At 30.2% G+C, this 23,817-nt stretch overlaps 2 protein-coding genes across 2 annotated transcripts; one reads left to right on the top strand and one right to left on the bottom strand.

The window, feature by feature from the left end:
• The first annotated feature begins 1,140 nt into the window (after nt 1-1,140).
• Nucleotides 1,141-12,100, top strand: LOC135955486 (G-protein coupled receptor Mth2-like). Its single transcript, XM_065505835.1, has 7 exons — nt 1,141-1,647; nt 9,748-9,907; nt 9,962-10,150; nt 11,105-11,359; nt 11,428-11,581; nt 11,653-11,847; nt 11,914-12,100. The coding sequence occupies exons 1-7, from the start codon at nt 1,141-1,143 to the stop codon at nt 12,020-12,022; spliced, it is 1,569 nt and encodes a 522-aa protein (XP_065361907.1). The 3' UTR covers nt 12,023-12,100.
• A 4,355-nt stretch (nt 12,101-16,455) lies between these two features.
• LOC135954627 (G-protein coupled receptor Mth2-like) lies at nt 16,456-23,234 on the bottom strand. Its single transcript, XM_065504829.1, has 7 exons — nt 22,660-23,234; nt 17,776-17,935; nt 17,513-17,701; nt 17,191-17,445; nt 16,984-17,137; nt 16,721-16,915; nt 16,456-16,659 (listed from the first exon to the last, which is right to left on the bottom strand). The coding sequence occupies exons 1-7, from the start codon at nt 23,152-23,154 to the stop codon at nt 16,563-16,565; spliced, it is 1,545 nt and encodes a 514-aa protein (XP_065360901.1). The 5' UTR covers nt 23,155-23,234; the 3' UTR covers nt 16,456-16,562.
• Between the last annotated feature and the right edge of the window lie 583 nt (nt 23,235-23,817).

Raw genomic sequence — 23,817 nt, 5'->3', positions numbered from 1 at the left:
CATGATCTTAAAATATATGTACATATATAAGTGATGTTATTAAACGCGCACGTAAGTGTTTCAAAATATTTAATAAATCGAATGATAAAATATTGCAAACTAATGTTTTGTTGCAAGAAAATCATGGAGTTCGTCTTATACATGATTTTGAACATCGTGTAATAAACTTTTTGAGTATTTGTAAATGCGTCAATCATGCACTGCCTGACTTCAAATTAGCCACGTTCACTGACAATGATATCAAACTTTGGACAGATTCCCTTTATTGTGTAATTCCCCAAGACCACAACCAGAATTAATGAACGACATAACAAAGTTCTTAATACATTTATATTGTATTTGAATTCAGGATCATGTCCAACTAGCTCAAACATTTTAAAGCATAGCTCCCGAGGGGAACTAAAGATCTTGCTAGTCAATTGATTGTTCGGGAGTTAATCTGATCAGAATATTTCTGATGAAAATTTAATGATCTAATGATCGAATGTTGTTTAACATTATCAATACTTAAATTGTTAACTTTAACGTTTTTTTTTTGTTTTTCTTTAACAATAAAATATTAAAAAACCGACATCAAAACTTCATTCTTTACTTTTTTTAAAAAAATTAAATTATTCGAATAATTCGATTAATTTTAAACATGTGATCGAATTATTCGAACAAGTTAAAATCTCTTATTCGAATTATTCGTTTTATTCGAACAAGAGAAAAATCGAATAATTCGAATACCCTAATAAAGACCTATGATTGAATTAAAAATATTATTACACAAAGGCCTACGATTGGAGCTAAAATATTGCTACATAAAGACTTATGACTGTAGCATAATTATTTATGCATTATGTTTTGAGTTATTTTTAATCAGTTTTAAAATTATTTATAAAATCAGTACAACAATTTTTATACTTCGCACACTCTGACATCCAGTATTTGATGCTTGTTGAGAACAATTGAATAAGTCTGTGGTACTTGTGGTATTTTATATTGTTCTTTACATTTGAATATAAATCATTTTGTAAGAAACTCACATCAGTCTTTACTCACATCAGTCTTTAGTAAACATTTAAGAAATTAATATCGCTGCGAACAAAAATAAAAAAATATATATTACAACAATTTAAATAAAATTTTATAATTCAAATGCATTTTTCCATATTGTTGGTTCTCTTAACATGGCAACTTTATATCAACGTTCCAGCAACATCAGCTCTTGACGATAATAATTACGAGAAATGTGACTTTGAAAACACAGTAAATTTAACCGATCAACAGAAATACGAAAACGGTTCTTATGTGTATCAAGGCATTTTAATACCAACCGAAAAACAGCATTTATATGATTATCATTTAAAATTTCTAAGGGCCCGGGAAACAGTTCCCCAGCATCTGAGAGGTTGTGTTTGTGAGGATCGACCCTGCATGAAATTGTGTTGCAAAGACGATGAGTATTTCAATGACACGGGGAATACAAGTAAATGTGAAAAATTAACTGCTGAAATGAAAGTTTCTTGGCAATTGCCGATAGAACTGAAAGGTGGAAAAACTAAAATAGTGAATATATTCAAACATTTTACCATTCAAGTGGGTTTACCTTCCGAAAAGATAAAGGCCATAGATAATACGGTAGAAAAATGGATGCTGCAATGGGTAAGTTTAAGAGAGTAAAGGCTTATCGAGGTTTATTTTGTAAACAAATTTCAAAAACATAACTGAAAATTGCCGCTTTGATAATTGTTAATATTTAATAGGGATGAGACAAGCACAAAATGTTCCAACTCTATTAGATATCTATATGTTTGTTAAAATTACTGGCATAGATGGATGGTAGGTTGGGTTAGTAAGAGTAATGTTAGCAAGAGTAAAGTATACATCCACTCGCCTATCTATATTGACCATTGTGCTTAAGTTCGAAAATAAATTTCAGAAAGAAATGTTAAAATAATCGCTTCTTTAATAACACAGGGCAACAAAATCAAAAAAAATTTAGTGGCTTTTTAAACCACTACACAATTTTGATGTATTGCGGCCAAAATTTTAAATTCTATGGAGAGGTTTTTTTAAAAAAAATGTTTAAACTTTATGTCTACGGCAATATATATTCAAAACGCTGTAGCTGTGTAGCTCTGAATTGTATAATCGAATCTATTTGAATTTTCGTGATTTCCTAGCCCAAACTGTTTTACGCAATGGTCCCGAGTTTGGTTAGGATAGGATTCGTTTGGAAGATAAAGCCCATTTACAAAGTTGCACCCTTATGTCAACAGCATACATACCTGGGTATGTATAGTATTTTTTCAAAATTTTTAAGCACCCTACTCCACATTTTTGATAACAGCGGGTCCAAATATTTCCTGATTTTCTTCATTTTTCTTTTATTGGACTAACAAAGTCCAATAAAAGTCCATTTGAAGTTAAAAATTTTTAAAAAGGCGATTTTTCGCTTTTTTTTTTTTAAGTTATCTAAAAAATTCCTAAGAAGATGTATTAGGAATTTATACTTTATGAAATCCTAACTTTACACTAAATATTTGAAATGAAAACAAATTTGAAAATTGTTGATACGAAGGGGACCAGGTTCATCCAAATAACGCCCATTTTTTAAGTAAAAGTTATTCTGTTATTCTGAAAAAACCGTTTTCAGTGATGTTCGTCGACTTATCGACCTATAGCTTTGTCAGTTTTTGTCCGACTTTAAATTTTTTAACGGGTTTGGAAAGAAAACTGATTACGCTTTAAAATTACGTGCATTTTTTGATACATTTTTAAGTTATAAGTATTGTTTTTGTTAAGAATATCTAAAAGAAAAACAAAATTTATCAACTTTTTTGATTTTAGTCGCTTTTCATTGCTTATTTGGATATGAAAGTATATAAAAATTTATACCAACATATATAGAAAATTTAGTTCTTAACAAAACATGGTTTTAATTATTCAAATCGGATGAAAATTCTAAAAGTTATTTAACTTTTAATTAACACCATTTTTAGTATTTTCTCCCCCAGCGCTTATAAATAAAAATAAACAAAAAACTGTAGAAAAAAAATATTTGTAAAATTATTGAATTTACAAGGTAAATTTTTTCGAACTTTTTTCAAAAAAGTTTAATAACTTTTGCAAATAAAAACCGATTTTAACAAGTAATATATCATTTTTCCCATATAAAGTTGTTTTGAAACATTGTGCAAAAAAGAATAGGTTTTCATATAAAACAATTAAATTAACTATTGTTGAATATGAAAAAATACGAAAAAAAAATATAAAGTAAAGCGAAACTTTTTATAAAAACCTACGCAATTTTTATTGATATACATTTTGTGCATATATTTTATGAAAGCTTAATTCTTTGTCTATCAATAATTGTTTAAAATTTCGAAATCGGTCTAAAACAGTTTTTTCAAAATACTTAAAAATTTTGAGGGTGTTTCAACATCTTTGAAAACGGTTTTAGTATGTCCTCACCTAGGCCTACAACCCCCATTAGGTCGCTTTTCAAGTTCTGACAAAAAGTGTCATTTTGTAGCAGAGTGTAATTTTTTTTCCACAAACAATGACTAAATGTAAGTGTAAAACTGGTAATTATAAAATTTTTGCAATTTATGTCTATTGCTTCTTCTTTTTTCTTCTTTTATTTGCAAATCCGTTATTCGGATGTAAGCGATCATACAAATACAAAGTTTTACAGTTTTTTTTAAAAAAACAAACATATTTATATAAATATAAATTAAACTGAATTAAATTAAATGTATCTTTTTCTTATTGCAGTTCAGGAATTATTAACTCTCTATTTTTTTGTTGCAGCATTTAGTAGATTTAGTTCATCACGATAGCCTGTCCTTTCTTGAATATTTCCTAGCCATGAGAGCTCTCTTCTGCCTCGCGCGCGTCTTCCTTCAATTTTACCTTTAAGAATTCTTTGGAGAAATTTGTATCCATCGTTTCTCATTATGTGTCCCAAATACGAGATTTTCCTATTTTTGGCTGTCCTAGTTAATTGTTGTTCAAGGTTCATTCTTCTCAATACTTCATTATTTGGGACGCGGTCAGTCCATGGAATCTTCAATATACGCCTGTATATCCACATTTCAAATGCTTCTAATCTTTTCTCGTCCGTGGCTTTAATTGTCCATACTTCCACCGCATATAATAATACTGACCAAACATAGCATTTAATAAATCGTGACTTTGTTGCTAGACTGATATCATGGCTGCTAAGTACTTTTCTGTATTTATAAAAGGCATCTCTCGCCATTTCTATCCGACATCTTATTTCCTTGGATGAGTCCCATTGATCGTTTATTAAAACTCCCAGATATTTAAAGTTTTTCACTCGTTCGATTTCTGTGTTTCTTACTTTCAGTGTCGTAGTGATTTGTAAATTTTTCCTGCTGACTATCATATATTTTGTCTTCTTAATATTGATTTTAAGGCCATATGATTCACTTACACAGGTAAGTTTGTCCATCAGTTTCTGTAAGCCAGATATAGTACTTGCTAATAATGTTGTGTCGTCAGCATAGCGTATGTTGTTGATAAACATTCCATTTACCCTTATTCCAATTCTTTCTCCTTCAAGCGATTCTTGAAATATTTTTTTCGGAATATATATTAAATAATAATGGCGACAATATACAACCCTGTCTTACTCCCTTTGAAATGGCAATTTCCTCAGTGAGTTCGCCATTGATTTCAATTCGCGCTGTCTGGTTCCAGTATAGATTCTTTATACATCTTATTTCCTTCTGGTCAATGCCGATAGATCTTAATACTTCCATTAGTTTGTCATGTTGGACAGTATCGAAGGCTTTCTCATAGTCGATAAAGCAGAGGAAGACATCCTTTTGTACATCTCTATTGCTAACAAAATAAAAAAAAAATAATACAGAAATTCCAACAAACGAGTTTGATATTAGTATTTTTAGGCTAACGGCATGCCATTCCCCATACAAAACGTATGTACATACCCAGGTATGTTGCTGTTGACATGCGTAAAGCACTTCTGCTGTTGACATAAAGGTTAAGTAAAATTTTGAATTTTTTTAGACGTTTCTCCACATAATTAATGATAACTCAAAAACGGTTAGTCCCATATTATTAAAATAAACTTAAAAAATTTAAACTTCCATAACCTTAATCCATTTATACATGGTGTTTTAATTGGCTCAGTAGTTTCGGAGATATAACAAATTGAAGCAAGAAATATATTTTTTACGTGAAAATTGCATTTTTTTTGTTTTAAAAAACTTTGTTCAAATTGTTCAGGTTTATTGCTTTTTTTCTAAGCCACATATAATAACAACAAAATGAGATATCGCTCAAATTGATTGATTCTTTTCGAATTTATTCACAATTAAGTGAATTCGCTTATTTTCACAAAATTGTATATGGTATTTTCATATTAAAAATATATTTTTTGCTTCAATTTATTATTATAACTCCGAAACTACTGAGCCGATTTAAATGCAATATATATGTGAAAATTTTTACATAGTATGGAGAAAATATTTTAAAAATTCAATCAATCGAAAGAGGAACATTAACTACTCAATTTTATGCATATCAAACAAAAAAAGTAAAATTTAGTGAAAATGAGCGAATTCACTTAATTGTGAATTAATTCGAAAAGAATCAATTGATTTTTACGATCGATATCTCATTTTGTGATATTATATGTGGCTTTGCAATTTTCCGTGCGTTTTCGATTTTTCATGAGTTTTTTAAAACAAAAAAAATTTCCTATTTTCACGTAAAAAAAATATTTATACCCTACACCACCATAGTGGGGAGGGTATATTGGGTTAGTGCTGATGTTTGTAACATGCTAAAATATTGTCCCAACGCCTTAAATTATACCAATCTGCTCAGAATCATTTTCTGAGTCGATTATGCGATGTCCGTCCGTCTGTCTGTCCGTCCATGTAAACCTTGTAATCGAAGTACAGGTCGCAACTTCAAAGATAATTCGACAAAATTTGGTACAATCTTTTTTATTGTCCCAAGGACGGAGCCTATTGAATTTGGTTAGAATCGCTGCATTATTTCTCCTAGCCCCCATACGATTGCCCTATCTGAAAATAACACTCTGCTACAAAATGACACTTTTTGTCAGAACTTGAAAAGCGACCTAATGGGGGTTGTAGGCCTAGGTGTGGACATACTAAAACCGTTTTCAAAGATTTTGAAACACCCTCAAAATTTTGAGTTATTTTGAAAAAACTGTTTTAGGGTAGGTCGTAGTACTTTAGTACCTCTAATTCACACATTTTTAGACCGATTTCAAAATTTTAAACAATTATGGATAGACAAAGAATTAAGCTTTCATAAAATGTATGCATAAAATGTATATCGTAAAAATTGCGTAAGTTTTTATAAAAAGTTTCGCTTTATTTTTTTTTTTTTAATAATTTTTCAAATTCAAGAATAGTTATTTTAATGTTTTTCTATAAAAACCTATTCTTTTTTGCACAGTGTTTTAAAGACAACTTTATATGGGAAAAATGAGATATTACTTGTTAAAATTGGTTTATATTTACAAATATTATTAAACTTTTTGAAAAAAGTTCGAAAAAATTTTCCTTGTAAATTCAAAAATTTTACAAATATTTTTTTTCTACAGTTTTTTGTAAACTAAAAATGGTGTTAATTAAAAGTTTAATAACTTTTACAATTTTAATTCGATTTGAATAATTAAAACCATGTTTTGTTAAGAACTAAATTTCCTATATATGTTGGTATAAATTTTTATAAATTTTCATATCAAAATAAGCAATGAAAAGCGACTAAAATCAAAAAAGTTGATAAATTTTGTTTTTCTTTTAGATATTCTTAAGAAAAACAATACTTATAACTTACAAATGTATAAAAAACTGCACGTAATTTTAAAGCGTAATCAGTTTTCTTTCCAAACCCGTTAACTAATTTAAAGTCGGACAAAAACTGACTAAGTTACAGATCTATAAGTTGACGAACATCACTGAAAACGGTTTTTTCAGAATAACTTCTGAATTTGAGGCTGTTTCTGAAATTTTTTTAAACAATTTGTAATGTAACCCATGCTTGGTCGTTTTCCATTTTTTTTTCATCGTAGCACCGTGTAAAATAAATATCTTATTTATATTGATATCCAAACCAAATTCTGCACAAATAAGTTTTATATAAGCCTAAAGGTAGGATCACACGATTGCCGCAATGAACCAATTTAATACAATTTTTATTGTGCTGAATTGGGGCCCAATAAAGAAATTGTCCCAATCAAATTCTCTGCAGTCACATGATTGCTTCATTTTATATAAATTTGATTGTCGTAAATTGGCGCAAAGCGATTTAGTGGCAATAATTGTCGCATTTCAGTCACACGATTGTTCTAGTTTACGGCAACTCAGAGAAACAGCTGTTGTGCTAGATTTTAAATTTTGTTTTGTTTACATAAATGTAAAAACAATGTATTTTTGAAAAAAATTTTTGTTAAATAAAAAAAGAAAATTGCGTCGGCCTTAATTATCATATAAAAAAATTAATAAAGAAATGTTAAAAGATGTATGTGGGTCAGAGAGTGGCTGACAAAAACAATATTTCATTTACAAAAATTAATATTGGCGCTAATTGTCTTCTTTGATTGCCGCACTAGAACACAATAAATATTGGTGTATTTTTAACTTTTTTATTGGTGCATGTTGCCTATCAAGCATTCACATGATTGCCGTACCAGGGTTGCATTTGATTGGGCCAAATAAGCACAATATTGTTGTGGTTTGACATATGAGCCAATAAGTTGTGAAATCACACGATTGACGTATAAAATAGACCAATAATTGGTGCATTGCGGCAATCGTGTGATCCTACCTTAACTCGCACCACCAAATTGTGTGATGATCGGTCCACAATTAGTCATAGCTCAAATATAAGGCCCACTTTCGAAAATCACTTTAAACAGCATAAATATCTTAAAAATTATGGTATTCCAATAAAATTTAACACAAATAAGTTGTATATATACCAAAGTCATTACACTAAATTTTGCAACGATCGGTCCATAATTAGTCATAGCTCCCATATAAGACCCACTTCCTAAAATCATTTTAACGAGTAAAGATTTCTTAAAAATGTTGGTATTCAAATAAAATTCAACACAAATAAGTTTCATATATATAGAAGACATGCCACCTAATCTTAAAAGAAATCTGTTCTTCTCGGTGTAGGGTATCATAGGTCGGGCTTGACCGACTATACATTCTTACTTGTTTTTGCTTCAACTTGTTATTATAACTCCGAAACCACTAAGCCGATTAAAACGCAATATATTAATGGATTAGAGGTTGTATAAATTGAAATTGTTTTATGTTTACTTTATTAATATCGGATTAACCGTTTTTGAGTTATCGTTATGTGGAAAAACGTCTAAAAAAATTCTGATGAACGAAAGAGTACAGTTTTGGTAATGTATTTTTGAGACCGCATGTCATCCACTTCAATATCATCCAATTTTCGCACATTCTACAAAATCGGAAGTGCCATTGTAACACCTTCTCACAGTGAACCTTGACATCAGGCTGCCCTTATCCAACCCAAAAACCGGTTAAGATTCTGCCTTACTAGGGTTTTTAATTTCCCGACATTTTTTGATTCCCGGGAATCGGGAAATTTTTTCTACATTCCCGGGTACCCGGCTATTCCCGAAATATATAATGATACTGTAAATTAGGAATATTATAGCCAAATTTAATATAGAAACTTAGTGTTATAATTAATAGATATCAGAGCTTCGAATTAATTAATAAAATTTGAGCTTAATTCACTAAAATCTTAATCCGCAATTAAAGAATGTCAGCCTTTCATTCCATAAATCCATTCCTAATATTTAATTTTTTAGATTCATTCCAAAGCCTTTGTTTAAACTGAATTAATTTTAAAGTTAATAACAGAATTTATTCAAACTTTGAATGATTAAATATTTGTTAAATCTAATCATTTACAAAATTAATTGGAAAAATTGTCTTAAGCCTTTTTGTACTAGATTTGAATTGAAGAAAAATTTAATCAATTAATAAATTTATGAAGCTATTTTGTTATGGATCTGAAGTAGAAATTTAAAGAAATTAGAATGATTCAATAAGAAATAAATTATATAAATAATGAATTCACTTTTTTAAATTTTCATATGAAAAACCCCAAATAAATAATCAGGGTTATTCCTGTTCTCACTTTCACCATTCATCCTTATTTTTGAAAGCACAATTACAACAATAGTATTTAATATTCTCAGAATTTCTTATTGGAAATATTTACACGTAATTTGTTTAACCTTAATTATATAATTTTCGAAATTATATTTTATATTATATTGTTGTAATTATGGTTTCAAAAATAGGGTGAATGGTGAAAGTGAGAATAGGAATAGCCATGAATAACAATAATAAGCCGTCTATTATTGCCGAGATATAAGCAAAAAACTGTAAAAAACTTTTCATTATTTTTTGGTGAAAAAAATAGATTTCTAACATGTTTTCTATGTATTTTCGTCAGTTTTTAATTCCCGGGATTCCCGACTAAAAATCCCGGGAATCGGGTAGTGAAAAATTGGCCAAATTCCCTGGAAATTTGTACCGGGAATTGCCGGGATAAAAACCCTATGCCTAACACATGTTGTATCTCTTTCATTGCTTTAAAACCAATGATCATATTTGTATACAACTGGACGATCATTAAGGCTTTCATTACACACAACACCTTTGTGTTTTTATTTTTTTTCAGAATGGAATTTTATATATTTTGACTGAACAAACAGGTCTCGACACTTTGAACTATTGTTATTCACCACGCTTGCGAGACAATTCTTCTGAATACATACTTTCACCATTTAGTTTTCAAATTGAGAATCTGCTCACCTGGAGACTACTCTTAAATACATATGGTAAGTTTTATTTTGTCTTGTAAAACAAAAAAATCAAATGACTTTTTATTTTAGCCATGGCCATTTCAGTATTATTTCTAATACCCACCATACTGGTGTATTTAGTGTTAAAGGAATTGAGAGGAAATATGAGTGGAAAACTCTTGATTTGTTATCTTTCGTCCATGACCATGCCCTATGCCATTATTAGTTCAATAAATATCTTTAAATTACGTCTTGATGTTTTACCATGCAGTTTTCTGGGTGAGTTATATAATATTTAATCATATTTTTTGTTTATTATACCCTTCAGCTTCGTGAGAAGGGTATATATAAGTTTGTCATTCCGTTTGTAATTTCTACATTTTTCATTTCCGACCCTATAAAGTATATATATTCTGGATCCTTATAGATAGCGGAGTCGATTAAGCCATGTCCGTCTGTCTGTCTGTCTGTCTGTCTGTCTGTCTGTCTGTCTGTCTGTCTGTCTGTCTGTCTGTCTGTCCGTCTGTCTGTCTGTTGAAATCAGTTTTCTGAAGACCCCAGATATCTTCGGGATCCAAATCTTCAATAATTCGGTCAGACATGCTTTCGAGAATTTTGCTATTTAAAATCAGCAAAATCGGTCCACAAATGGCTGAGATATGAGGAAAAAACCAAGACAACCTCTATTTTTGACCTATTTTTTACCTATATCTGGATTACTAAGACATTAATATAGACAATATGGATATCTAATGATAGATATTTCAAAGACATTTGCAACGACGTATATAAGACCATAGTAAGTTGGACCTACAATGGGTCAAAATCGGGAAAAAAAAATTTTGAACCCGAATTTTTTTTTTAAAAAAAAAAAAAATTTAAAAAACAAAAAAAAAATTTTTAAAATTAAAAAAAAAAAATTTTAAAATTTAAAAAAAAAAAATTTTTTAAATTTAAAAAAAAAAAATTTTAAATTTAAAAAAAAAAATTGTTTAAAATTTAAAAAAAATAAATTTTAAATTTAAAAAAAAAAAATAATTAAATTTAAAATAACAATCGAAAAATTTTTTTTTTCAAAAAATTCAAAAAACAACTGGAAAAAAAATTAAATTTTGTTTACCTAAAAATATTTAAAATTTTGAAGTATAATTTGGTGAAGGGTATATAAGATTCGGCACAGCCGAATATAGCACTCTTACTTGTTTTTAATTAATGTGATGATTTCTATTTAAGGTTTCACTTCTTACTTTTTCTTTATGGCGGCCTTTTTATGGTTAAGCGTTTTATGTTTTGACATCTGGAGGAATTTCAAAGAAAGCTATGTTGAGTTGAATTCGAAAAGGAATCGTAAACAGTTTATTTTGTATTCCCTTTATGCCTGGTTGAGTGCTGGCTTGGCAACATTTTGCATTATTTATATACAACTATCGCCGAATATAGATGAGATTTATAAGCCGGGAATTGGTGTAGAAATGTGTTGGTTGAATAGTAAGCATTGTTTGTTCGTAAATCTATGATAACATACAAATTAAAATATTATAATTTCTCAATTTCAGCTGAAAAATGGTCGGCCGCAGTTTACTTTTATGGTCCTAATCTAGCCATTTTACTTTTCAATTTTGTAACCTTTGGTTATTTAACGGCTAGAATCTATAAGGTGCGACGCAATATCGCCAGAATTTCACACAAAGAGAAATTCTTTCAAGAAAAGTGAGTATTATTTGCAAAACCAATATTAAATACAAATTTAAAACATATCTCTCTCTCTTTCTCTCGCACAGTGCAATTGTGATTTTGCGTTTGTTCCTAATCATGGGCATTTCATGGCTTTTCGATATTATATCCTACTGTATGCGTGAATATGAAGAATGGGATAATTTTTTTGTCTTATCGGATTTTGTCAATGCCATTCAGGGAGTTTTAATATTTTCGTTGTTTGTGCTGAAACCAAAAGTTTTGAAGCTTTTGAAGAAGAGGTACAATCTAATTTTAAAAGTTTATTTTTTAAATTCTAATAAATTTATATTGTTTTCACTTTAAAGATTTCAAAAGGACCCAGCTAACATGCCGCAAAGTAGTGTCTGTACAGTCACCACTAATTTTTCGATACTACAAAGTTCATCTTCCTTGCAAGCCGCAGTAACGCCTTAGATTTCCCTAATTTTTCTAGGTTTGTTAGTTTAGAAATTTCAAAACAAGTTTATTAATTTTGAAAATTCTAGAAGAACCAAATTCATTTGTGAATTCTTTTTCCTTCACGATTTCTGTTAATTGTTGTAGATTATTTAAAAAAGTATCATTGATTCACCTTTTGTAGATTTTCTGGATTACATGTATCATTCATTTGTGTTTCTTCTAATGAAATGATGTGTTCTTTTTATGTTTTAATTTATTTATTTTTTTACTTTTTATTATAAACTAAGCTTGATTAAAGTAAAAATGCAATTGTGTTGATTTTAAACTTATACACATAAAAGCGTGGCTGAAAGAGTTAAAGTAAAATATAACAAAATATACGTTATCAATAAAATATGCAAAAATATACCATTTTACAGCAAAATGTTTGATTCGGATAGATAATTAGTCTACATTGTATTTCCACGTTCGAGAAAAATCATGCATTTGCATATATATAAATCCGACACCTAGTCATTACTTTTTATTTAAAATTTATTTGTAGGGGGAATTTGTGTGGATAATTATATAAAATAGACATTTTGTGTCAAAAAAGTCTTATTTCGGGCTAGTTGAAATAATAGACCAATAGGCTTCGTCCTTGGGATGAACAATTTTATGTGCTATTTTTATACCATTCACCTTAGTGAGAAGGGTATATACATATAAGTTTGTCATTCCGTTTGTAATTTCCACAATTTAATTTTCCGACCCTATAAAGTATATATATATTCTGGATCCTTATAGATAGCGGAGTCGATTAAGCCATGTCCGTCTGTCTGTTATAATCAACTTTCCGAAGCCCCCAAATAACTTACATACACGATTCATACATCAATATCTCCGGAATTCTTCCGTCTCGAGAAAATCGTTCCACAAATGGCTGAGATATAAGGAAAAAACCAGGACAACCTCGATTTTTGACCTATTTTTAATCTATATCTGGATTACTAAGTCATTAAAATAGACAATATGGATATCTAATGATAGATATTTCAAAGACCTTTGCAACGACGTATATAAGGCCATAGTAGGTTGGACCTACAATGGGTCAAAATCGGTAAAAATATTTTTTACGAGGTTGTCCCGGTTTTTTGCTCATATCTCCGTTATTTATGAACCGATTTTGACAGACGGACATGGCTTAATCGACTCCGATATCTATAAGGATCCAGAATATATATACTTTATAGGGTCGGAAATGAAAAATGTAGAAATTACAAACGGAATGACAAACTTATATATACCCTTCTCACGAAGGTGAAGGGTATAAATACATACATATTTTTTTTTCAAAAAATTAAAAATACAAATAAATTCTGTTTACCTAAAAATATTTAAAATGTTTTTTTTACAATAAAGTAACCTCTGAATGGAACATAAAAAGGCCAAATTATTTTTCAGATACTCTAATTTTTTCAAAATCTATTTCACTCAATAGGCGTAGAAATTTCACATACGATGACATGGAATTACGATGATATGGAATTACCCCCATATGTCTTAAAAGAAGCATAATAATATCAGTTTTTAATCATGGCCTTTGCTCGTCAAAGAATTAAAAAAGTAAATAAAATCACCAAAATGTTGGCTTAAAAATTTAGCACCTTACTTACATTCTACCAGATAGAGCAATAGCGCTGATAGCAATATTGGACTTCTAAAATGTTTTCTTTCGAATCGAATTACACAATATTTCATTCATACATTTCTAAATCCAAAAGTTGAAATTTTTTGTTAAAAAATTTAAAATATGAAAAAAAACTTTTGTTCGTTTCAATATTTATACCCTACACCACCATAGTGGGGAGGGTATTATGCGTTTGTGCAGATGTTTGTAACGCCCAAAAATATTAGACTAACACCCACCTTAAAGTATACCGATCGACTTAGAATCACGATCGGTCCATAATTAGTCATAGCTCCCATATAGACCCGCTTCCGAAAATCAATTTAACATGAATAATTCGCTTAAAAATGTTATACTCACAAAATTCAACATAGTAAACGTTCATATTGACATAAATCACACCACCTAATTTCATGGTGATCGGTCCATAATTGGTCATAGCCCCCATATAAGGCCCACTTCTGAAAATCACTCAAAAATATAAATTATTGAAATTTTAAAAGAAAAATGTTTTTGTTCTTATACTTAGTGTAGGGTATTATATGGGCGGGCTTGACCGACCATACTTTCTTACTTTTTTGTTTTTTTATATTTATCACATTTAGGAAACTAAAACTAACAATTACTGAAATTTTGCAATTTTGTTGACGTAAAATTATTTGCTACTAGCTGACCCGGTGCGCTTCGCCACCCCAATTAGAAGAAAGAAATAGTACTATTAAGTCTCCCGCTCACTCGGGTAAATTCATTTCTAAATTCATTGATTCATTGGCGAAGAAATTACTAAAAGTACCATTCGAATAAAGAAATAGTACCAAAAAGTCTACCCCTAGAATCCTAACTCACTTAGGACCATATATGCTTAATTTCATGATTCTAAGTCCATTTTTATAGAAAAAAAGTAAAAAAAAGTACCATTAGATTAATGAAAAAGTATCATGAAGTATCCCCTTGAATTTTCACTCACTTAGGACCATATATACTTGTGGTTTCCCACTCACTCGATTCCATATAAACTTTATTTTAGGTTTCTAGGTTCATTGGTGAAGAAATTACAAAAAGTACCATTCGAATAAATAAAAAGTACCAAAAAGTCTCCCCCTAGAATTCTCACTCACTTAGGACCATGTATGCTTAATTTCATGTTTCTAAGAAAATTATAGAAAATTAAAAAAAGTACCATTATAATAAAAAAAGTACCATGAAGTATCCGCTTGTATTTTCACTCACTTAGGACCATATACGCTTAATTTCATATCCATTATTAATTTCATATCCATTATTATAGAAAATTCAAAAAGTACCATTAGAATATAGAAAAAGTACCAAAAAGCAGCCACTTGTAGATTCCCACCCACTCGGTCCCATGTAAGCTTTATTTCATATTTCTAAGTTCATTGGTGAAGAAATTACAAAAAGTACCATTCGAATAAAGAAAAAGTACCAAAAAGTCTTCCCCTAGAATTCTCACTCACTTAGGACCATATATGCTTAATTTCATGTTTCTAAGTCCATTGTAATAGAAAATTCAAAAAGTACCATTAGAAGAATGAAAAAGTACCTATAGTTCAGTTCTCACATTTTGGTACCTAAATATAATCCCTTATTTCTAACACTAACATCACTCAGATACATATCAGCTAATTTTAATGTCGATAAGTGAAATAATTTAAAATATTAAAAAGGTACCATTAGGAGAAAAGTACCAATTTCCCTTTTCCTCCTTGAACACCCCTCAAGTTTGAAATTTAAAAATATTTCATTTTGCAAAAGTTGTTTATGCTACAGGCATGTCTCAAAATATTAAAATCTGTGTTAATGTCCAAGAATAAATATGTTTTATAAAAAGTACCAAACTGTTTACCCGGATTTGGCCCAATATACACCTTGGTACTCGAGTTCCAAATAACACCCTGTTAGTTAATTTTTGTATGAATCCAGGAACCAATGTTAAAAAAATTATCAAAATTGGCTTAATAATTTCAAATATAATGTATTTTCCCGATTTTATCCCCTTTTTGGTACCTTTTTTATCCCCATTGAGGTGGTACAATTTTATTCAAATAAATTTCTGTATCGTGGTGGGAGCTCATAATAAAATATTCGTATGTCTATGTCAAATTATAGAAAAACATATTTTATGAAAAAGTACCAAAAATAAACACAATTTTTATCCCTTAAGGGTTCGAATTTCCAAAAAGTACCAAACTTATATTTTTTATTTTTTGATAAGTAAAGAATACGATTTAAAATTTGATTCTATGTTTATTGGTTTAAAAGATACATAGGGTGCCAAAAAAGTACCAAAATACAGTTTTTACCCGTTTTCTCCCCTAAAAGTTCCGAATTTCGAAAAAGTACGAAACACCTGTGAGCTTATTTTTTGAATAGAGTAACATGCAATTTTAAGTTTTTTTGTATCTTTATTAGTTTTTAAGATATAAGGTTACCGAATTTACCCTTTTTACCCCCTAAACGTTCGTATTTCCAAAAATCCCTTCTTATCGGTTCGTTTTGGGGAGGGAGGAACCCACAGTTAGAATTTCATGATTCTAGCTTCTGTCGTTTGGGCAGTGGGATGATGAATCAGTCAGTCAGTCAGTAACGTTACTCTTTTATATATAGATATATATAGAATAGATTCTGTCAAAATCATAAACACTTAAGAAATAATGAAGAATTTAGGTTGGTTACATAGATTTTAAAATCGCGTGCCCTATATTTCTAACTTAAATGACTTTTAAGTTAAAAATTCGCTTGAGTGAAATGAAGATAGAAATGAAGTAAAAATCTATATTTATAAAGACCAGTTTATGGCATAAGTTAACTTTCTAAATTAATAAACTGATTTGCAAATTTTTAAAATAAGAAACATAAAACAAATATTTATTTTGATGCGGAAGATGAACTTTGTAAATGCAAAAGCTTAGAGGTGGATTTAGAAACACTACTTCGAGCTTTGTCAGCTGAGTCCTTTTGAAATCTTTGAAATAGAAAAGAAATATATAAATTTATTCGAATTTAATAAAACTTTTTCATTGTACCTCTTCTTCAATAGCTTCAAAACATTGGGTTTCATCACAAACAGCCAAAATATTAAAATTCCCTGAATGGCATTTGCAAAATCGCAGAATACAAACAAAAAGTCCCAGTCTTCATTTTCACGCATACAGTAGGATACAATATCGAAAAGCCAGGATATACCCATGATCAGAAATAAACGCAAAATGACAATTGCACTGGGCGAGAGAGAAATATATTTGAAATATCTTTAATATTGGTTTGCTAATATGTAGTTAGTACTCACTTTTCTTGAAAGAATTTGTCGCTGAGTGTAATTCTGGCTACATTGCGTCGCACCTTATAGATTCTAGCTGTTATATGGCCAAAGGTTGCAAAATTGAAAAGTAAAATGACTAGATTGGGCCCATAAAAGTAAATAGCCGCCGACCATTTTTCAGCTGAAATACATCGACGATTTTTATTTTAAAATTACAATTATTTCATTACTTACTATCCAACCAACAAATTTCCCCACCAATACCCGTCTTATAAATATCATCCACAGTGGGTGACAGTTCTATATAAATAATACAAAACGTTGCCAAGCCAGCACTCAACCAGACATACAGGGAATACAAAATAAACTGTTTGCTATTATTTCTCGGATTCAACTGCATATAGGTTTCTTTGAAATTCTTCCAAATGTCATAACATAAAACGCTCAACCATAAAAAGGCCGCCATAGAGAAAAAGTAACATGTGAAACCTTAAACAAATAATGACCACAATAATTAAAAATACGAGTACGCTAACAAATTAAATATGTAACTCACCCAGAAAACTGCAAGGTATAACATCGAAACTTAATTCCGAGATATTTATGAAACTAATAATACCATAGCCCATGGTCAATGAAAAAAGATAACAAATCAATAGTTTACCACGCAGATTTTCCCTTAATTCTTTTAATACTAAATACACCAGTATGGTGGGTATTAGAAATGATACTGAAATGGCCATGGCTGAAATAAAAGACATTTGAATTTTTCTTTTTTTTTACAAGACTTACAAAAATTATAAACATCATTGAACTTACCATATGTATTTAAGAGTAATTGCCAAGAGCCCTGATTCACACTGGAACAGGTGAATGGTGTTAGTGTGTATTCAGAAGAAACGTCGCTCCAGCGTGGTGAATAACAATAGTTCAAAGTGTCGTGACTGGATTTATCGGTGTCAATATATAGAGTTCCGTTCTGAAAACATAAATTATGAAAAATATATGCTACATATCGTTAGCTTAGAGATCCACTTCTATAAAAATTTAGATTTTATTGAAATTCGCTTATCGACAGTGTTCCGTTTATAATATCTTCATTTGCAACCCCATTAAGTATATATACTCCGCTATTACGATCCAGAATATATATATATATATTAGAGTGACAGCCGATTTTTTTTTTAGATTTCAAAGAGGGCAACGATTTCTGGACGCGCATCGAGGTCAAAGTTCAGATATATGCACAATTTTACTGTTAATATGGAATAAATAGGTGAAACTTGTTAACTTTCTGCATTGTTTTCTAGAAATATGTAGATTTATTTATATTAATGAATATTACATTAAAAAAAAATTTTGGAAATTAACCCTGTATCTCCTTTGGTTCAAAATGACCCAAAAACTGTATTATCGCCAAAATTAGAGAAAAATGCAAATTTTTAAATTTTTGAAAAAATTTTGCTACTAAATAAATACTTTTGCAATTGAATGCAAAAGAATCGAATTATGTACGTAATTATCGTTGTAATGAGATATAAATGACAAAATTTGATTAAAAAATTTTAAAGTTATTACAAATTCGCCAGACCATTACATGTTTCAGGCCACTTGAACAAAAAATTTAGGAAAAAAATTAAGATATTTCGAGAAAAATTAAAATAAAAGCTCATTTTTACTTAAAATATGTCCATATTTACTTGTATATGAGTTTTTGTCTTCGTAGGATACCGTTAACCTATTCGCAGGTATGGCCAAAAAAAATATTTTTTTTTACGGCTGTTTCAAAACTCCATTTTCAAATTTTTAAAAATTTTGTTAAACAAATTTCAGATTTTTTCGATCATCACATTGGGGTTTATTGAGATCAAAATAGGGAATAAAAATATGAAAAAATTATGTCAATACCTCTTACAGTTTTTCCGTACCTGCGATTTAAATTTTGCGATTTTCAAGAAAAACTAATTATTTGTCCATATTTAGGCGAATGAGCCCAATTTCCTTACTGTTATAAATTTTAAGTAAAACTTATTCATAGTATTATAATCCTGGTAATTCTAAATATGGTCTGAAAGTTTTACTTAAATCGGAAAACGTTAACCTTTAAATCGTGAAGGTCAAAGGTCAAATTTTTCAATATTTGGAATTTCTAATGAAAAGATAGCGAAATGTTATATATTTTTGTGATTTATATTTCATTACAACGATAATTACGTACCTATTTCGATTCTTTTGCATTCAATTGCAAAAGTATTAATTTAGTAGCAAATTTTTTTAAAAAAATTTAAAAATTTGGACCCAAAGGAGATACAGGGTTAATTTGAAAAAAAAATTTTAATGTAATATTCATTAATATAAATAAATCTACATATTTCTAGAAAACAATGCAGAAAGTTAACGAGTTTCACCTATTTATTCCATATAAATAGTAAAATTTTACATATATCTGAACTTTGACCTCGATGCGCGTCCAGAAATCGTTGTCCGATTTGGCTCAAATTTTCAGAATTTAACTTTTAGGCCTAGTGTCACAATATTCCACCCGGCACTCTGCAAAATTTTAACAAAAAATTTTTTCCGTACAACTGATTGTCACTCTATATATATCTGGATCGTAATAGCGCAGTCGATATAGACATATCCGTCTGTATGTTGAAATCCACATTCGGTCAAGCCCGACCCTAGACTAAGTAAATCAGCAAAAGCATTTTTCTTTTAAAATATCAATAATTTATATTCGTGAGTGATTTTCGGAAGTGGGCCTTATATGGGAGGTATGACCAATTATGGACCGATCACAATGAAATTAGGTTGTGTGATTTATTTTTATACATTATATATAAACATTTTTAAGAGTTTTATGCACGTTAAAGTGGTTTTCGGAAGCTAGTCTATATGGGAGCTATGACTAATTATGGACTGATCATAACAAAATTTGGTGACATGAATTTCGTATATACAAAACTTATTTGGAGCGAAATTTGTGTAGATACATATATAAATTAAACATTTATAATCGAAAAAGTCCAATTTCGGGAGGACATTTGTATGGGAGCTAGGTGGAATAATGAATCGATTTCAGCCCAATAGGCATCGCCCTTGGGCGGAAAAAAATATATGTATCAAATTTGATAGAAATATTTTCAAAATTGCGACCTGTACTTTGCGCAAAATGTTTACATGGACAGAAAGTGATTCTAAGTCGATCGGTATACTTTAAGGTGGGTGTTAGACCAATATTTTTGGGCGTTACAAACATCTGCACAAACGCATTATACCCTCCCCACTATGGATTCTAAGTCGATCGGTATACTTTAAGGTGGGTGTTAGACCAATATTTTTGGGCGTTACAAACATCTGCACAAACGCATTATACCCTCCCCACTATGGTGGTGTAGGGTATAAAAATTGGGATTTTAAAGAAGAATGAAGAGGATGGTAGAAGTAATGATTCCTTATGTGCAAAATAAAAAATGAAATTTGTTTTTGGAATGCTAACGGCCTTAGCCAACATAAGAATGAAGTATAACAATTTCTCCACCTTCAGGAAATTGATGTACTACTCGTTTCTGAAACACACTTTACCATAAAGAACTGTTTCAGAATTAACGGATACTATACTTATGATACAAAACATCCAAGTGGTAGAGCTTGTGGTGGAACAGCTATATTAGTGAGAAAGGATATTAGGCATTTCCCAATGCCAGAATATAAAACGGACCACATCCAGGCCACATCTATAAATATACCTGATGGTAGAGTTACAATATCTTCAATATATTGTCCTCCTAGGTATAATATTAATCGAGAGCAGTTTCTCCAATATTTTAGGACTCTAGGTAGGCAGATATGACTACGAGCGCACTGACTCACACATCTACATTTGCGGATGATACCGCTTTTTTAAGTACACATGAAAACCCCGTAATAGCTTCTGAACAACTCCAGTCTCACATCGGCGATTTGGAAAAATGGCTGGACAAATGGAAAATTAAGGTCAATGCAGCAAAATGTATTCACGTTACATTTACTTTAAGACGAGAAAATTGCCCTTCCATACAGATAAATAATATCAAAATACCAGAGCAGAGCCATGTGAGATATCTCGGTATACATCTTGATCGCCGTTTAACATGGTCCCACCATATTGAAGCCAAGGTTACGCAAATAAAATTAAAGTCAGTCCAACTGTACTGGTTAATTGGCCCACGGTCTGCTCTAGACTTGGAATACAAAGTTCTTTTGTACAAAACAATTATAAAACCGATATGGCTATACGGCATTCAGCTATTTGGAACAGCCTCCTCATCTAACGTTGAAAAATTGCAAAGAAAGCAGTCGGCACTGTTAAGGACAATAACAGGTGCTCCATGGTACATTCGCAATAGTAATATCCATAGGGATCTCAATGCGCCCATAATACGCGAGGAGATCAAACTCCCCAGTCTAAAATACATTTCAAAACTAATGGATCATCCAAATTCCCTTCCAAGGGAGTTGCTGTCATTTTAGGGTCATATACGACTGAGGCGAGTGGAAACACTGGATCTGGCCAGATAATCATTTAACGAGCACTCATGTTGGACATTCCAGCGGCAATAACAACTTTAGTTTTAGTTTAGGTTAAGATTTGAATACTTATTGTAAATTACTAAAAAGAAAGATTCAATAAATAAAAAAGATACTGAAAAAAAAAATGTGCAGTTGCTATTAACTATTCATGGTGAAATGAGGCTGATCATAATATTATAATGGGTTTGTCGTTTTACGTGTTTTTTTTTATTTCCTAATAATAGGATTTAGTTATTTATTGTAGATTCAAACGAAGATCAATTAAAATCCAACCGTTTGATACCGAATACTTAGAATAAATTTTTTTTAAAAACTTCAACCATGAAAATATTATACGCTTTTCCAGTATTCGTCCTAGCGAACGACGAACTAAGAACGACCCAACTGTTTCAAAACTAAAATCAGTTTCATATTTACCGAATGGTTGTGTAAATACAAAGTCAGTTTTAATGATGAGTACAAAAATCTTCCAATACGAATGCAAAAATACACAGAATATATTGAACCACAATTACTTCATCAAGAATATCTTCCAATATCCACCAGTAAATATAAACATCTACAGGAATTGAAATCTCTGACACCTAATGAATATCATTCTTTCTATGATAATCTTCATTCAAACTAAATGTAATTTATTTAATAAATAATAATAAAAATCCTAACATACAGATAATAATTTGGACCTTAAGTATGTATCTTCTTCTATTTTTTTATCCTGAAATTATTTAAAAGTGAAGAACAACAGAATTTAATCTTAAAATTTTACTTCATACTATTTATAATTTTTTCAAACAAAATGGTTTACCTACTCATTTTAATATTTACATCGAAAATTTATTAAGACTCTAAAAATGCGAATAACGGGTTTTATTTTATAATTTATATTTTAGGGAATTAGTGGAAGCCTATCAATCATATTGTAGAAGATCGATTTGTTAAATACTCACTAGTTAGGGAATTAAACAGTTTCCTGCTTCTCCTGAACAATCAGGTTTTTGCAGAAAATGGTTTATTTTGGATAAATGCCAAGAAAATACTTTATATTAGGGGGTGTAAGGGATCTTTTTTTGAGGTAGGTACAGTATAATATACACATTGTCTATAAATTATCAACACCCTTAAACTTACCTCCTGCAACATCCAACTATCAAGGCTATCATCTAGAGCCTCTGGCATCCAGCAAGGTAAACCCACTTGAGTGGTAAAGTATTTGAATATATTCGCCACTTTAGTTTTTCCATTTTCCAGCTGTATAGGTAATTTCCAAGAAACTTTCATTTCCTGAGTTATTTTTTCACATTTACTCATATTCCCCGTATCATCGAAATATTCATCCACTTTGCAACACAGTTTCATGCAGGGTCGATCCTCACAAACACAACCTCTTAGATGCTCGGCAACTGCTTCAAGGACCCTTTCAAATTTCAAATTATAATCATATAAATCCTGTTTTTCGGGTGGTATTAAAATGTCTTGATACACATAAGATCCATTTTCGTATTTCTGTTGATCTGTTAAATTTACTGTGTTTTCAAAGGGACATTTTTCGTCATGGCCTGATATTGCTGGAACGTTGATATAAAGTTGCCACGTTAAGAGAGCCAAGTATATTGAAAAATCCATTTGAATTATAAAAATTTATTATATGAGTAATTCAATTATTGTATTATTATTTTTTTTTCTTTCGCAACGATATTATTTTCTTAAATGTTTCGCAAAGACTGATTTGAGTATTGTAACTACAATTTTTATTTGCAAAACGATATTGTTTTTTATTGTACATGTAAGTATTTTCAAATGTAAAACAGAAATAATTGGAATTTAAAATCCCTTAAGAAAATAACAAGTAACGCAGACGTACACAATGTTTTGGTAATACATAACCAGATGTTCTGAAATAGCTGAAGTTGTTGGTGATTTAACAAATAGACTAAGAACTGTTTAAAGCAAAAATAGTTTTGTGTAATATTTCTGTGGCTTCATGATTCCATGAACCAATTATGTAATAGACACTACCAATTACTTCCCACCTTGCGGGCAAAATTGCTAAAATAAAGTACAGCAAGTTACGTTCAATAATAATTTGATGGAGCCTTATTTTATGTTTCAAGGTTTGACATTCCAATAAAAACTGAATATTTGATGATTTTTTTAAAATTGTGTATGCCCGACGTAAACTTGGTCCATTCTAACTATGAGCCCATGTAAATACAAGTCAACTCAGAAACTGACTATATAAAATTTCATTAAGTTATATCAAATCGGTCACGAGCTACCGAATTATTT

Source organism: Calliphora vicina, chromosome 3 (assembly GCF_958450345.1).
Source record: "Calliphora vicina chromosome 3, idCalVici1.1, whole genome shotgun sequence".
Lineage (NCBI taxonomy): Eukaryota > Metazoa > Arthropoda > Insecta > Diptera > Calliphoridae > Calliphora > Calliphora vicina.
The sequence above is the reverse complement of the archived record's forward strand: the minus strand, read 5'-3'. Positions and strand labels throughout refer to the sequence as shown.